The sequence below is a fragment of the Podarcis gaigeae genome (assembly GCF_964106915.1).
Source record: "Podarcis gaigeae genome assembly, chromosome: 5".
Classification (NCBI taxonomy): Eukaryota; Metazoa; Chordata; class Lepidosauria; order Squamata; family Lacertidae; genus Podarcis; species Podarcis gaigeae.
This window is the reverse complement of record NC_139681.1, coordinates 94,722,630-94,739,998: the sequence shown is the minus strand read 5'-3', so window position 1 is coordinate 94,739,998 and position 17,369 is coordinate 94,722,630. Positions and strand designations below refer to the sequence as shown.

The following is a 17,369-nucleotide window of genomic DNA, read 5'->3' as shown; positions in this document are numbered from 1 at the left end:
AGCATGAGGTGAGACAGGTATTGAGGATGGTGAATCCGAGGAAGGCTGCTGGACCTGATGGCATCACGGGAAAGGTGTTGAAGGGCTGTGCGGATCAGCTGGCGAGGGTCTTTACTAAGATCTTCAACAAGTCCTTACACCAGTCTATTGTCCCACCCTGCCTGAAGTCGTCAACTATTGTTCCTCTGCCTAAAAAATCCACAATCAGTAGTCTGAACGACTACAGACCAGTTGCACTGACTCCAATCATCATGAAGTGTTTTGAGAAACTGGTGCGCCGTCACATTATTTCCTGTCTTCCATCAACTTTTGACAACTACCAGTTTGCATACAGGGCAAATTGATCCACGGAAGACGCTATCACTACCACTCTCCATGCTGCTCTGTTCCATCTGGAGCAGCCAGGGAGTTATGTGAGGCTGCTGTTTGTGGATTTTAGCTCTGCTTTTAACACTATCCTCCCCCATAGACTGGTGTCCAAGCTAGAGGCGATTGGACTCTCCAACTCCACCTGTCTCTGGGTTTTGGACTTTTTGTCAGAACGTTCTCAGAGGGTTAGAGTAGGGTCACATATGTCCACAGCCCTTAGCCTTAACACCGGCTCACCACAGGGTTGTGTGTTGAGTCCCCTGCTCTATACTCTCTATACGTATGATTGTACAGCCATTTATTCCAGCAACAAAATCATCAAGTTTGCTGATGACACTACGGTGGTGGGGCTCATTTCAGGAGGGGATGAGTCCGCCTATCGGGACGAGGTGGAGCGGCTTTGTGCTTGGTGTGGAGAGAACAATCTGGCTCTTAATACGACTAAGACCAAGGAATTGGTGGTGGATTACAGGAAAAAAAAGGCGGACATTCAGCCCTTGTATATCAACGGGGAACGGGTGGAGAGGGTGGCGGAATTCAGGTTTTTGGGAGTGACTATCGATCAGGGCATGACTTGGAGCGCAAATACCACTGCTCTGGTGAAGAAGGCCCAGCAGAGAATTTATTTCCTCAGACTTTTAAAGAAGAACAATCTGAGTGAGAGACTGCTGGTGTCCTTCTACCGAGGCTCCATAGAGAGCATTCTCACATACTGTATTTGTGCCTGGTTCTCCAGCTGTACAGCTAGGAAGAGGAAGGTGCTCCAGAAGGTCATAACCACAGCCCAAAGGATTATTGGTCATCCCCTCCCATCTTTGGAAGAACTGTAGGGTTCCCGTTGTCTTAGGAAAGCAAATAATATCCTGCAGGATGCATCTCACCCGGGACACAGTCTGTTTGTACTACTGCCTTCTGGCAGGAGATACAGAAACATCAAGTCAAGGACAAATAGACTGAAAAATAGTTTCTATCCAAGAGCTGTGGCCTTCTTAAATGCAGTAACTCGATAGTGTGACCTGGGAGTTTGATGGGTGTGGGTGTGGGTGTGGCTGGAATGTGGTTTGTTTGGTTGTTGTTGTTGTGTTGCTTTTGTTGTTTTTAAGGGATGGCATCCAATTTCGTTGCACTTGTGCAATGTTGCACTTGTGTAATGACAATAAAGAATCTATCTATCTATCTATCTATCTATCTATCTATCTATCTATCTAACTTCTGCTTAAATACCGCCAAGGAGGAGAGTCCACAATCTCCCAAGGGAGACCATTCCACTGTCAAAAAGCTCTTACTGTCAGTAAGTTTTCCCATATGTTTATTTCTGAATCTTCTTTTTTGTAACATGAAGCCATTGATTTGAGTCCTACCCTCCAGGGCAGGGCTGGATCAATACATATCACAGAAGCGATTCAGTTAAACACATTGTATTTTTAAAATTATTGTTCAATTTTACAATTAACATTCACATTCAAATAAAGGTCATAATCATAAACATATATGATTCTCTGAATCCTTGGATTTCCCTGAGCTGAGATTGCATGGATTCCATTCAACTGCATCATATAATGTTCTCCAGTTTTTCCTAAAATTCCATTCTTACCATAGTTCTTGTTACATTACAAGTGTTGTTACAATGCTGCCAATGTTTTTAATTGTGTACAGTGTTCTCCAAGGGAACTTTCAAATTTTCCCCATTCCTTATTAAAGTTATTCTTCTTGGTTTCTAATCTTTCCGGTCATTTTTGCCATTTTGGCGTAGTCCATCATTTTTATCAACCATTCCTCTCTGGTAAGGACTTTATCTTTTTTCCTTCTCGGAGCCAAAAGTATCAGCGCTGCTGTCGTCGCATACATAAATAGTCGTTTCTGCTCCTTTGGTATTTCTGCACCTTAGATTCCTAGTAAAAACGCTTCTGGGTTTTTTCACAAAGGTCATTTTTAATATTTTTTTCAACTCATTATATATCATTTCCCAAAATGCTTTTGTTATCTTGCAGGTCACCATGTATGGTGGAGGGTGCCTTCTTTATCTTTACATATCCAACAAATATTTGTAGCAGTTCTATACATTTTTTGCTAATTTAGTAGGTTTTAGATACCACGATACATGATTCTCACAAAGTTTTCCATGTACAGCATGCTGTGAATTTTAAATCTTCCCTCCATAACTTTTCCCAAGATGAGAATGGTATATTATGCCCAATATCTCTTGTCTATTGTATCATCACTGATTTAACTTATTCATCTTTAGCATACCATTCTAGCAACAGTTTATACATTTTGGAAAGTAACTTCACATTCATTTTTATTACTGATATCCTTCCCCACCTAAATGCATTGTAAACTCCATACAGGGAAGTTCCTTTGGCGAAAAATGGGACTCCACTGCGCCATCTGGTGTCATAGCGTTATAATGCATAGAAAGAGCTTTATCTTTACAAATGTAGCCTAGTCCCAGGAGAAAACTATTACTTCCCTTAATCTGGACACTATATATCTGCTGTTGCAGCCTTGAACAGCATTAGCTTTTTTGTAATTGCATCACACTGCTGACTCATATTAAGCTTGTTGTCCACAGAAGACCTCAAGTGAAGGAGACAGTGTTGTTGCAGAGTTTCAGAAAAGCAAACTGTTTTACACCTTTATATTTTTTTTCCAGCCCCAAAATTGTGAAACAGGAGACATGACAATGTCTTGCCAGCTTTCTGTACATGATAATGTGTTCAGGAGGAAGTTGCTTTGCAAATGTGCTTTGCAAACTGCAAGCAGCAAGTTTCATTCAGCCCAGGGCATTTGTTCCATATCTTCACCGTTCCCTGGTCAAGAATCCAAGGAGTTTTCTTGGAACACCCCCAACCTTGAAATTTCTATCCCAGAGATTGAACAGGTAGTAATCACCAGTGATACGAGCTGAAAGAATAGCATTCTGGTAAAAGTTAAATGATCCACTTTTGCTGAAACACTTAACCAGATTGTGGACTCTTGTTCATTGAAGGCTTTCAGCAGAGATTGTTTGAGGAAGAAATGGGAATTTGCCTTCAACTATTATACTACTACTACTACTACTATGCTTTGGTTGGCATTCCCTGCATTACAGAGGGATGGCTTGGGCGACCCTCGGGGTCTCTTTCTGCTCTGCAGGTTTTTTTTTATTGTAGGGTGACAAGCAGAAGAAAGAAATTTGTCTGGATAAAAATCCAGTGTAAAAACAGTTGTGTGAGGTTTTTTGGAAGCATCAAAGTGGTGGAGGTAGGGGGGTAGGTTTCTGAGCCCAGAAACCTGTTTAGAAAATCTCATAAGATGCCCTAAGCAAGCAGTCAGAACTCCCCATCCCCGGGCAACATTTGAACTGTAACCGTGTATGTGCAAACAGAAGGGGAAACGACAGGCCGCCAGAGTTCCGGAGTACTGACCCAGAAAGTTGCTGGTTTCTGGGATTGACTTCAAAATCTTCTTGCCATTCTCTATCACCACCTGCTGGCCATGACTGAGCCCATAAGCTTTGTTAGCTATTTGTGATTTTTAAAAATGTCTTACTCAAATAGGTGAAGATAAATCTTTACTTGTCAGGCTGGCAACAGTTAAACAACAAGCATTGTTTACATATAAATTCATGGGTGCAATATGTTTCTCTCCCTTGAGCCCAAGAGAGGGTTCTGACATGACAGCTTATACTCTAAATTCACTCTTCCCTCTGACCAATCCAACTGAATACCTTCAAAATGAGAGACTGATTCTGAGCAGGGCATGAGGAAAGATGCAAAGAGTCTTTGCATGATTAAAATTCCAGGGTTGATTTCTAGCATTTCTGCTTAAAGGGTTGCAGGCCAAGATAGAAATATCTGCCCATCCTTATCCTGGAGAAGAGGAGACTGAGAGGAGATATGAGAGCCACCTTCAAATATCTCCAGGGCTGTCACTTGGAAGAGGGAGCAAGCTTGATTTCTCCTGCTCTGAAGGACACAACCTGAACCCGTTGTGATTGCTGTGAATTTCCATCTTGGTTGTGGAAAAAAATAGCCCTTCCATTTGCACTTCTTCCATTCTTTTTCCAAGAAAAATTCCAGAGGTTTGATAGCTTTCCTCTCTAAATTCACTCCAAGTTGTGTGCAGACTCCTTTCTCTCCCAACTCTATCTCTGCAAGCTTACGATGTCTCTTCATCTCTTCATCTGTGGCTTCCTTCCACTCCTCCAACATCACAACACCGCCATTTGGCTGTTTTAGTCCTCTAGTCACCTTTTGTGAAGGACTTCTTCATTACACCATCTGTTGCCTCCAGCTCCACCATTTCATCCTTCTGTTCTGGCAATCCTTCATCCATATTGTTCTCCAAAGTCTCTTTGTCCTCTTTAATTCCACTTTCCATTTCATTCTTCTGTTTTCTTAGCTTTTGGGTGGTTGCTTCCGTACCCATCTCTGCTGTTTCTCCTTGTTAAAATGTTACACACACACACACACACACAAACAAACAAACACACCAATTGTTCAGTGTTCCTCCATCCCTCCATTATTCCTAAAGCCACAGTTATCTCAGTTTTCCACCATCTCCATTTACTCAAACTTCTGCCGTTGAAGGAAAGGCTAGTGGAAGTCAGGGAAATGTCTGTTTCAAACTTCTCCCCCTTCCATTCCTTAACTGTGATAAAGGATGTGAAGCCTTCAAATATTGCATAGTGCCTCCACACAACCTATTTCGCTCCTGATACCTTGTGTGGTCCCCGTTCCGGGTTCCGGGTTCAATGTAGTGATTTAGAAGAGATATTTTATTAACAAGCACACATGTACAGTATCCATCAAAGAAACTTAACATTCTTCAACTGGAGAAGCTGATAGCCTTGCTCTTAGGAGTCTACTCATCTTAAAGATACATTAACATAGCATGGGGGGGGTTAGAAGGGGGCTGCAGAAGAGGGAGAGAGGAGGAGGTGTGGGAATGTGTGTGTGATGAACTATGGGGCTACTTGTGTGTAGGCGCTTGCACTCTTAGAGTTTAGTTATCAGTTTTAAAACTGTTCCTCTCCGCAAAGCCATCGGTGCATGGCTGCCTTAATCGCTGGCAGAATCCGTCAGTGGGCGTTTCCGGAATTTCCTCCAACATAAGAGTTCTTTGACAGAAACTCTACGCCTAGATTCTCAAAGTGGGCGTCCCAAGAAGAGGTCCTGAGCTCTCCCCGCTGTTCTCACTAGAAGCGTCTCGGAGCTGTTCCTCCAACTCTGTTTCTGCTGAAACTCCCCCTCTTCCCCTGCTGGTTCCCTCCTCAGCATCCGAGGGTCTCCCAGCATCCTGGAGCCCCTCCACCATTTGGAGCTCCGATGGCAGTTCCCTGACAGTGTGTGTAAGGGAGATTTGAGAAAAGTAAGGGGGAGGAGGAGTAGAAAAGGGAGCAAGAGTAAGAATGGGGATGCAAAGGAAGTTGTAAAAAAGGAGGGAGTAAGGAGGCATTAGGAGAGGGATGAAGATGAAAGCAGGGGCATGAAAGGGCCTAAAGAAAAGGAGGAGATGGGGTGAAGGGGAAAACGGATGCAAAGCAGAGCTGCAAAAAATGAGAGAAGTGGCTTCAGAAATGGAGCTGCGAAGGTGAAAAGAGACCTTAGTGGAATGAGATGGGAAGGGAAGGGAAAATGCTAGGGGGTTCAAGTGTCAGGAGTGGCCAAGGGGTCACCGAGTGGAGGAAGCAGAGTGGAGCTCCTAGTATTTTCCTATTTTCTTATGTGTTGCAGCGGGGAACAGCACAGAGTTTATAAGGATGGGGTTGTGCTGTAATCCCTATTATAGCCTCTTGATTGAGCTCTTTGACTCCTTCTGGCAGCTGAAAACTGAATGCCCTCAGCAGGCTGGTCAGGAAGATGAATATTTCAATCTTTGCCATCTGCATTCCCAAACAAATGCGAGCCCCTGAGGAGGAGACAAGAAGAAGGCAGCAAGTGAGCAATAATTTACTTTCCCATGTTCATTGCTTTGTAGCTGTTATGTAGTGAAGTTTCACCCTGGGCCAGCAGGGGGATACTGTAGATAATTTTCACTCAGGTCTGTAGATAGTTTTCACTCAGGTCCACGTCAGTTATTTTAGGCGGTAAACTCTGGGTTGTTGTTGCTACAATGTTGACAGCCGGCTGCCTATAAAAGCAGGCCGGCTGAGCTGTTTGCTAGTCAGTTCTATTCCAGCTTACAAAATAAAGAGCTGCTTTGGAGAAATCGCTGTGTCGTCTGCTATGTCAACCCACAACTTAACACTGGCGACGAGGATGGGATCGATGGGCATCAGAGCACAGCCAGATGCGGCCAGCCTCTGAACTGAGCTGAATCACTGAGCTGAATCACAGAGCAAAATCACTGAGCGAAATCACGGGACAGAACCAATTCAGAGCTGACTGTTCTGGCTAGAGCACTGTGTTCCATCCATCGCCCGTCACGCTGGCATCAGAATCATGGCTTCACTTGTGCCTCTACCGCCGTTTGCGCCAGCCTCTGAATCATGGGACTCCTACCTCGCTTGGTTCGACTGCTACCTCCAAGCCAACGAGCTGACAGAAGTATCAAAGGAGCGGAAGCGGGGCCTATTCCTCAGCCTCTGTGGGCCTGAGGTGTTTGCGACGGCCCGAGCATTGGTTGCGCCTGAAGCAATCCAGGCAACACCGTGGGACACGATCCAAGAGAAGCTCCGCAACCACTACGCACCAAAGCCATCCAAGATTGCTGCCCGCCATGTGTTCTACCACCGGAACCAGGCAGAGGGGGAGTCAATCAACAACTACACCACCGCCCTGCGACAGGCTGCAATGCACTGCGAGTTCCGAGACTTAGACGATGCCCTGATGGATTGAATCGTCTGCGGGGTCCGGGACATCCATCTGCAACGGCGTCTCCTCGCCAAGCCAGACCTCACGCTACAGAAAGCCATTGAGGAGGCTGTGGCCTCAGAAGCTGCTGAACACTCCGCCCAGGAGATCCGCAAGTCCAGCATCCCGCATCTTGATAGGAAGCCAGTTCCGGTGCATCATGAAGAGGCCAGCAGTGATGAGGCATCCTCCAGTGAAGACGATGACGTGCACCAGACAAAGCGGGAGCGCAAGAAGTTCCAACAGAAGTCCAAGGGCCAACCAGAATGTGCCGGCTGCGGAGACAACCATTCCCGTGCCAAGTGTCGATTCAGAGACGCCATCTGTAGGAAGTGTTCCAGAAGAGGCCACATCGCTAAGGTCTGCCGATCGGCTCCGTCTGACACCCCCCCCTTCACCGACTCGCAAGTCCAAGTCTTCACTCCAGTCTGCCAAGGAAAGTTGTTTCGCTCTCACCAACTGCCGCTGCCCGTCTGGAACCACAATTGGCCAAACCGACTCGCCTATGCGATGCAAGCTGAACGTCATGGTGCTCATTGAAGGAGCTCCATGTGACATGGAGATCGACACCGGGTCTGCCCTGTCCATCGTGTCTTGGAGCACCGTCAAAAGACTGGTACCCAGAGTGTCCAAAAGGCAACTCGACTCTCACCGCGTACACCTGAGAGACTACCAGGGAAACGACATTCCCGTGGTAGGCGTTGGCCAGTTCCGGATTGCCTTCAAGGATTTTTCGGGCCTGCTCCGGTTGGTGGTGGTCGAAGGTCAGCGGCCAAGCCTCCTAGGCCTAGACTGGTTTGATGCTGTCGGCCTGGAAGTCACCGGCATCAACTGCATCTCTAACACAGAGACTGAGGGTCTGGTCAAAGACTTTGCCGAGGTTTTTGACGGCACCTTGGGGCAATATACAGGTACACCCATCTCCTTTAGCCTTGATCCACAAGTCGCCCCCATCAAGCTAAAGCCACGCCAGGTTCCCTTTGCTCTCAAGGCTAAGGTGGACGAACAACTGAACAAACTGATCGCCCAAGGAGTTTTGGAGCCGGTTGACCACGCCAAGTGGGAAACCCCCATCGTCACGCCTGTCAAGCCAGACGGGTCGGTGAGAATCTGCGCTGACTACAAGTGCACGATCAACAAGGCACTTCAGCAGCATGCTTATCCGGTTCCTGTTGTCCAACACCTGCTGCATTCCCTGGGTGAGGGTAAGGTCTTCGCTAAGCTGGACCTTGCCCAAGCCTATCAACAACTGCCCATCGATGATGCCACTGCTGAAGCCCAGACGATCATCACCCACCGAGGGGCATTCCGTTGCCGCCGGTTGCAGTTCGGGGTGAGTGTGGCTCCTGGCATCTTCCAAAGCCTTATGGAGCATCTCCTGCAAGGGCTTCCGGGCGTGGTACCATATTTTGATGACGTCTTGGTGTCCGCAGACTCACACCAGCAGCTGTTCGAGCGCCTCCGTGCCGTGCTGACCAGGTTCCAAGAGGCCGGGCTCAAGGTAAAGCGGGAGAAGTGCCAGATCGCCGTTCCACAGGTAGAGTTCCTGGGCTATCTTATCGACGCCTCCGGCCTCCACCCGACCACATCCAAGATCCGCGCTATCCAGCAGGCCCCCATCCCAAAGAACAAGACGGAGTTGCAGGCATTCCTGGGGCTGCTGAACTTTTATAACATGTTCCTGCCCCACAAAGCCACAGTGGCTGAGCCTCTTCACCGACTCCTTAGCACAAAGACGCCTTGGGCTTGGGGTCATCGGGAGACGGCGGCCTTCAACGCGGTCAAGGCTCTCCTTTCATCGGACCGTGTGCTGGTACAGTACAGTGAATCCAGGCCGCTGATCCTTGCCTGCGACGCCTCACCTTTTGGCATCGGCGCTGTCCTTAGTCACCTACTTTTCCAGGACGTTATCTCCGACGGAACGGAATTACAGCCAGCTCGACAAGGAGGCACTGGCACTTGTGGCTGGAGTGAAGAGGTTCCATGAATACCTCTATGGCAGGACTTTTGACCTCATCACTGACCACAAGCCACTCCTGGGCCTCCTCGCCGGTGATCGTCCAACTCCACCGGTCCTCTCACCACGCATGCTGTGATGGACTGTTTTCCTGGCTGCCTACCACTACCGGCTCGTCCATCGCCCGGGGAAATCGATGGGCCAGGCCGACGCCCTCAGCCGTTGCCCTCTTCCAGCATTTGTGGAAGACCCGGCTCCAGCTTCATCGCTCCTCCTGATTGAGGATCTTCCGGCAGCGCCTGTATCGGCTGCCACTGTGGCCTCCGCGTCTGCCCAGGATCGCACCATCAGCCGGGTGCTCAACTGGGTGTGGAGGGGGTGGCCACAAGGGCCTTTTGCATCGGAGTTCCAGCCCTTCACAACCAGACAACATGAACTCTCGGATCATCGCGGCTGTCTGCTGTGGGGAGACAGCGTCGTGATTCCCCAGGGACTCCGTCAGCGCGTCCTGGAGGCTCTGCACGTTGGCCACCCGGGAATTGTCAAAATGAAGGCGTTGGCTCGGTGTTACGTCTGGTGGCCTAATATGGACGATGCCATCACTGCCTGGGTGTCCGCCTGTCAAGCATGCCAAGAGTCGAGGCCTGCACCACCAGCAAGTAAGGGACACACCTGGGAGACGCCAAAGACACCCTGGTCGAGGGTGCACATCGATCTGGCTGGCCCCTTTCACGGCCGGACCTTTATGGTAGTGGTGGATGCCTATTCCAAATGGCTGGAGGTGGCCCTGATGCCCTCCATCACTACCGAGGCCGTCATCCGGGTGCTGCGAGGCCTGTTTGCAACGCATGGGTGTCCTGATGTCCTTGTCTCCGACAACGGACCGCAGTTCATGTCAGGCACGTTTGAGCGGTATCTTTTGGGACTGGGCATCCGCCATGCCCTAACGGCACCCTTTCATCCATCCAGCAACGGACAAGTGGAGAGAATGGTGCGCTCGGCAAAAGAGGCACTGGCGCGCCTGGACCGGGGAGACTGGCACGAGCGGGTCGCCGAATACTTGTCTGTGCAACACATCACCCCTCATGCGGCCACAGGGCGGAGTCCTGCTGAACTGCTTATGGGCCGCCGCCTTAGGTCACCGCTCAACCGGCTGCACCCAGACTTTGCCGTGGCTGAACCCCCAGGCTGTGCCAACGCGCCACGGTCATTTGTCCCAGGAAACCAGGTCTTTGCCCGGAACTATGTGGGGGACATTCCTTGGGTGCCAGCCACAGTAGTGGGAGTCACTGGACCTCGCTCGTACCAGGTGGCACTCGAAGACGGACGCTTGTGGCGCCGGCACATAGACCAGCTTAGGCGCAGGGTTGGGGACTTGGACACTACCGTGGTGCCCCCAACTGCGCCTGTGGCTCCAGAAGAGACACTTACAGATGGCGAGGCTCCACCCACACCTCCCTCGCAAACTGCCAGCGTGGAGCTGAACCAAGCCGCTTCAGAGGGTCTGCCAGACTTACCACAGACTCAGACCACTCCACTTGCGGAGGCTCCACCCACAGCAGCGGATCCAGGGGATTTGGTTTCAACGCCACCTAGGGTCGCACCACAGCCTCAGCAAGAACTGTGTGGCCCTCCGGACTTGGCTACCAGTCCCCGGCGGTCTGGCAGAGTTTCCAAGCGTCCAACTTATTTAAAGGACTATGTTGTTGGACATGTATCACTGTTGGTCTAAGTATGGGAAATGTAACCGATATGCTTTTGTGCCTAATTGAACCATTACACGTAGTGCTGTATATAAGGAAACCATTACGATTGTAACTAACACCTTATCTCGGTGGGGAGGGGTGTTATGTAGTGAAGTTTCACCCTGGGCCAGCAGGGGGATACTGTAGATAATTTTCACTCAGGTCTGTAGATAGTTTTCACTCAGGTCCACGTCAGTTATTTTAGGCGGTAAACTCTGGGTTGTTGTTGCTACAATGTTGACAGCCGGCTGCCTATAAAAGCAGGCCGGCTGAGCTGTTTGCTAGTCAGTTCTATTCCAGCTTACAAAATAAAGAGCTGCTTTGGAGAAATCGCTGTGTCGTCTGCTATGTCAACCCACAACTTAACAGTAGCTATAAACATTCTGCATAACACTTTGACAAAATAGACATAGTTAGGATAGGGAAAACATCAAGGCTACTGTCAATTTTCTAGCCTGGTCAGTGCTAACCTTTCTTTCTTCTTGTTATACTTATATTTTATTCTGTAAAATCTCATATCTAGGAAGATGCATTCAGGAAGAGGATGAATTGAAGATGAAGGGTCCTGGGGGAGGGGCAGGGCAGAGAGCATCTCCCAGGGCTAGAAGCCAGTGTAAGAGGGTCTAGCTCCCAGTGAGAACTGGGAGGGCTCACTTTTCCGTGTGCAGAATAAGGGTGAAGATTTAATTTTGATAGAGGACCTTGTAATTTCCTTTATTTCTTTTCGATCATTTCTTCCTTTCCTATTTTTTTTCCTATTTTCCCTTTTAGATTAGCATGGACCATTGGGAATCTCGGGCATAGGGGATCCTGCTGCTGCTGCAAATGCTGCCACCAGTAGCAGGACGCTGCTTGCCTCCCTGGCTGCTTAAGAGCACTTCTCTCCCCTCCACCTTTCTCACCCACCCCTCTGCCTTTCTCACTTCCTGGTTTTTGCGCGACTTCTGAAGAATGCATGCTCCAATCGCATGGCTGAATCGTTACCTTAGGGTAGCAGCCAGGCAGGGCAGGGCGTTCGCTCCAAGGGTGGATCGAGCGCTTGGATGGGGAACGAAAAGAAAAGGGGGGGGAGGAACAGGTGGGAGCAGAGAGGAGAGAGTGGAGATTTGCCTTGAGCATCAATTGTTAAATTATTATGCTTCTGTGTGTGACTTCTGCGGACACGCACAAACGCGCCCTCACACAAACTGGCTAACTTACAAATCAGCCCCGTAATCTCCTCTCTGAAATGCAACATTCCAAGCAGGGAGGCTCATCGGCAATCCATTAGCCTTTCTGAGAAAGGGAAAGGTTTGGTTTCCGACTGCAATCTATTTATATGGAACTGCACAGTGCAAACGGCAATGCCAGCTGTTTATGCTTTTCCTCATGTGATGTGAATTGAAATATTGTTTTGCAAGGTGGAATAGCACAGAGAAAGAGGGAGGGGGGAGTCCAACGCTTACAATACGAGCTGAAAATAGGGTGGTAGTCAACTAAGCTTTACTCAGAGTAGACCCATTAAAATGAAGGACTATGACTAAGTGAGGTCCATTAATGTCAACAGTTGACCTTCTCTGAGCTGACTACTGTCCAGAGTTTCTTTCAGACGAATAGACTGTGATCCTGGGTCCTAGTATGGCTCCACGGAAGGTACATAACACCATTTCAACTCCCTGGTGAGCAGCAGCTTATACACCAGTTTCTGCTGTGTTAAGAGATGTTTATCCCATATCAAAATACAGTCATGCCTCATTTTGCAGCTGGGATCCGTTCCGGAGCCCCAGCCACTAGCCAAAAGGATGCAGGGCAAAGTGCAGTGTCTGTGCACACACGTGCAGCTGTTTGCACTTCTGTGCATGCATGAAGCACGATTTACCACTTCTGCACATGTGCAAGCGGCAAACCCGGAAGTAACCCATTCTGGTACTTCCGGGTTGTCGCAGACATTCGCCGCAATGGACGCTATTCAAGGCGGATGTTCGCAGAGGTATTACCGTAGCACTGAGAATATTTCTCACCAAGCCAGGAAGTGTAGCAACTTGTGAACATAGTTTCAATAAGTTAAAACTCATACAAAACTACTTAAGATCAAGTATGAGTGAAACCAGACTAACAAATCTAGCAATCCTGTCCATCGAGTATGAACTAGCATCAAAAACAGACTTTGATGAAATTATTACTGAGTCTTCTTCGATTAAAGCTAGAAAAGTAAAGTTCTAATCACATCAGACTTCATTGAGGAGATTCCTACTTAAAGCCAGAGTTGGCCTAACTTTACTTTTTAAAAAGATTTCAAATAACAACTCATGTGAATAAGAACTTGTAACATGAATTGTGAATAATGTTAATAGTTTTCTTATTTATATCAACCAAATATAAATTTTACATCATATAGTATTATAATATAAAGTTATCATTGTGAAATAAATCAGTATGATATTTTTCTACATTTCATTTAGGCCTATCTCTATGTTTTACAACTTAATTACATTAAAAAAACCTGTCAACTGCCATCTAAATGTCATTTGCTTTCCTGAAACCTTTTATTAAGACGTAATAAATTAAATATTGTATTTTCTGGGGAAAAAATTCAATACAAGGTGAAGTGTGCGAGGAATTGAATGGCACGGGTTGGGGTGGGGTGGAGGAGAGGTGGAAAGAAGATCTAATTTGTCCATGGCTAGGGAGCGCACTGATCACTGCAGATGGTGACAGCAGCCACGAAATTAAAAGATGCCTGCTTCTTGGGAGAAAAGCAATGACAAACCTAGACAGCATCTTAAAAAATAGAGACATCACCTTGCCAACAAAGGTCTGTATAGTAAAAGCTATGGTTTTCCCAGTAGTGATGTATGGAAGTGAAAGCTGGACCATAAAGAAGGCAGATCGCCGAAGAATTGATGGTTTTGAAATATGGTGCTGGAGGAGACTCTTGAGAGTCCTAAGGACTGGAAGAAGAACAAACCTATCCATCCTTAAGGAAATCATCCCTGAGTGCTCAGTGGAAGGACAGAGCCTGAAGCTGAGGCTCCAATACTTTGGCCACCTCATGAGAAGAGAAGACTCCCTGGAAAAGACCCTTATGTTGGGAATGATGGAGGGCTCAAGGAGAAGGGGATGACAGAGGACGAGATGGTTGGATAGTGTTCTCAAAGCTACCAGCATGAGCTTGACCAAACTGCGGGAGGCAGTGGAAGACAGGAGTGCCAGGCGTGCTCTGGTCAATGGGGTCATGAAGAGTCGGACACGACTAAACGACTAAACAACAACAACAAGGGAGCGCAATTTGGACAGTTCTGTCAGTTCTGTCAGGGGCACAAGATCACCTAGCTATGGCTCTGGTCCCAAGCCACCAACCTAGAGATCCCCTTAACTTGCCAGTGCCTTGCCCCATTGTGCTGACCAGCAGTGCCACTCCAGCTAGAAAGATGCTCCTTCTGCTCCGGCCCACTCCCTCCTGTGCTGCTGCTGGTGTCATTTCCTGGAAGCAGACCAGTAAGCACATCTACAGATCACAACATAGCTTGGTCTTCTGCATTTACCTGCACCAAATGGCAGATATTCTTCTCTGTTCACGAATTGTCCATCCTTGTCCAAAAAATGATTTGGGTTGAACTCTGCAGGTGTCTGCCATCGTGTTGGATCAAGAAGAACAGAGCGCAGATCGGGAATCATCATAGTCCCCTGCAAATAAGAAACAAGTGACTTGGAATGCATTCACATCAATACTTTTTTTTTATTGTCCCACACTATCCCAAGACTAATCATTGATCTGAATTATTATTATTATTATTATTATTATTATTATTATTATTATTACGGTGGGTGGCTTTGTATTCATCACTGTAAAAACTTTCTGTACAGGCAGGAGCACAAGAGGACTTTCCCCCACCTCTTTTAAAATGAAAGCTCACAAGCAGGCTGAGACCTCTGGCCACTACATGCTTCTCCCCTGCCACAATTGCCCCATGGAATGGCACTTGCTGATGGTGAAACATGTCTGCAGATGGAGCTCCTGCTCTTGCCCTTCAGATTTTTGACTAGACAGGAAGTTCCTGTATGCCTGGCTGCATCTCTCAATATGCAACCTTTTGCTGCTCTTTGTTCTTGGGCTACAGGAGTGCAACTGTATCATACTGTTGTACCTTGGGAATGAGAAAACCACGCAGCTTCAAATCCTTTGTACATTGCCTAGGGAACCCCAAAAAACTGGCAAATTTAAAGCGCTGCATCTCATGAATCACGGCATTGGTGTAAGGCAGTTTCTTCTTATCTTGATAGCAGATTGAGTGAGCAGAACCTATGACATCTTCTATTTCCTTGTGCATTTTATCTGAAGAGAATGATGGAAACAGGTTTATTGTTAATACTGCCTTTTATTTCAGTTGGACATTTATTTCCCTTGAACATATTCCATAAATCTCTGTAAATGAGTCCCAGGTTCTTGCATTCAAAGCCCACCTCGCCCTCCAAAGAGTTTAAGTCAGTCTATATGGTCCTTCCCCGCTTAGATCCCAGGTAAGAAAAGGTTGAAAGTGAAGCTCATCTCAGTAGTTTCTGGTTGCCAGAACTGTCTGGATTTGCTGAAGGGCTGGGATCAAAGACTGTCATATATTCATTCTCCACCCCCAGCCCTCAATATTTCCTGTTTACTTACACTGGCATGCTTTCGAACTGCTACATTGGCAGAAGCTGGGACAGAGCAACAGGAGCTCACCTGTCTTATGGATTCGAACTGCCAACCTTCTAATCAGCAATCCCTAGAGGCTCAGTGCTTTAGACCACAGTGCCACCCGCATCCCGCATGTAATGGAGCATGGAGAGGCAGTGAATCTAGGGCAAGGCCCATGGTTTCGCCCCAGTCCCAGCTTTCTGGGCATTTTACTTTTTTCCTTCTGTTGACTATAGGTTCTAGAAACTATGTAGGAAAATGTTGGTGAGAAAAATATATTTCCAGACATGTAAGTCAAAAACATTTAGCTTATTTCAATATCGTTTACCTTACATAATTTACATCATAAACTCACTTTTAACTCTTTCCTATATGAAACCTTTAAAGAACTATGCTCCACCCTAGTGGTCAAGAGAAGCCCTGGCTCTCCTCTCTCACCTTGGATATCTGGATGACTTGCCAGGAGGAGAAGTGCCCATTTCAGAGAACTCCTAGTTGTGTCCGACCCTCCTACAAAGAGGTCAAAGGTGCACTGGGCCAAGTTTTCTTCATCATAGGTGGTCTCTGGGTCATTCCTGCTCTGGTGTTGAAAATGGGAAAAGTGACATGTCATTTACATGCATTACATTCTGTCCTTCAGCACTTTATCTTCCTTTCCCCACTTATTACCATACCACCCACACATGCTTCATGAGAGGTGGGCTGTTGTCTTATAGTGCCTAAGGTGAAATGGGAAGCTGCTGCCGCCACCCCCCCTCCACACACACACACACTGTTGCTGTCCTCACTTGCTGGATCATCAACTTTTCATGGTAAGTGGGCTTGCACATTCCTATGACCCTTGTGAGTGAAGCCATTGGGAATCTCGTACTCCCAGCAGGGTCACCCAAGGCGGTAAGGTCAAAGGGGAGGAGCTAGACAAAGAATGATCCAAGAAGTCATCAACGGCAGAACAGGTGGGTGATAAGAAGTGGTATATTACAACGGAATTTACCGGTCGCCATGACAACTCATGCCATCAGAACAGAGCTTTACTGTGAAGACTGTTCATTGGTTAGTGTGCACTGATCTACAGACATAAAACAAATTCATGTATAGGCGTCTTCCAAAAAACCCATCCCAAACCCAAAGACCCAAAGTTCCATGGTGATCAGCATATGGTAACAGGGGCAGGATTCTGAAATCTGGAAGCCCTTAGTCATGAAACAGCACATGGGCGGTGGATACAGATTCAGTCATTCTGGCAGTTGAGCAGCTTGGCAGCTGTATCCATGACCGAGCAGCCCTTTTTAGGATCTACTCTGCTCACTCCAAAATGGGGGAGGGGCTAGAAAAGGTGCCCTAAACATACTCTGCCTCTCTTTTTCCCTGACTGGATTACCACACCCAGTGGGGTCACCACCCAGCGGTGGTAAAAGACAATTGAACTTTGGAACATGGAATATATGGACAAATATAACACAGATAATGAGCATCCTGAACACAGAACTGCCATCATTGCAAGAGAGATGTGACGTTTTAACATCAATATTGCAGTGCTTCAAGAGACTCAAAGAGCAAGCAAGGGACAACTGAAGGAAGAAAAAGGAGGCTACACATTCTTCTGGAAAGGTCTATCTGAACAAGAAGGTCAAATACATGAGGTAGGCTTCACTATCAAAAACAATCTTGTAAAGCTCCTGTCAGAAGTCCCTACCAGACTTCTGGTAAACTCACCAAAAACCAACAGGCTACTATTACCAACACACTCGTTCAACAAAAAAATAAATTTAAAACTTCATGGAGGCATCCTCAGTCAAACCACTGGC

General features: G+C 47.3%; 2 protein-coding genes across 3 annotated transcripts in view; one reads left to right on the top strand and one right to left on the bottom strand.

The window, feature by feature from the left end:
• Positions 1-17,369, top strand: part of LOC310844912 (cytochrome P450 2J4-like) — a 289,677-nt gene that overhangs the window by 84,056 nt on the left and 188,252 nt on the right. The gene's annotated exons all lie outside the window — the stretch shown is intronic.
• LOC310844883 (cytochrome P450 2J2-like) overlaps positions 5,967-17,369 on the bottom strand; it is a 59,156-nt gene continuing 47,753 nt past the window's right edge. For both annotated transcript variants that reach the window (XM_083739617.1, XM_083739618.1), the window contains 4 exons: positions 16,000-16,141; positions 15,035-15,222; positions 14,432-14,573; positions 5,967-6,261 (listed from right to left, as the gene is read on the bottom strand). In XM_083739617.1, coding sequence (XP_083595743.1) covers positions 6,074-6,261; positions 14,432-14,573; positions 15,035-15,222; positions 16,000-16,141 — 660 coding nt within the window. In that variant the 3' untranslated portion in view covers positions 5,967-6,073. The remainder of the gene's footprint in view (positions 6,262-14,431; positions 14,574-15,034; positions 15,223-15,999; positions 16,142-17,369) is intronic.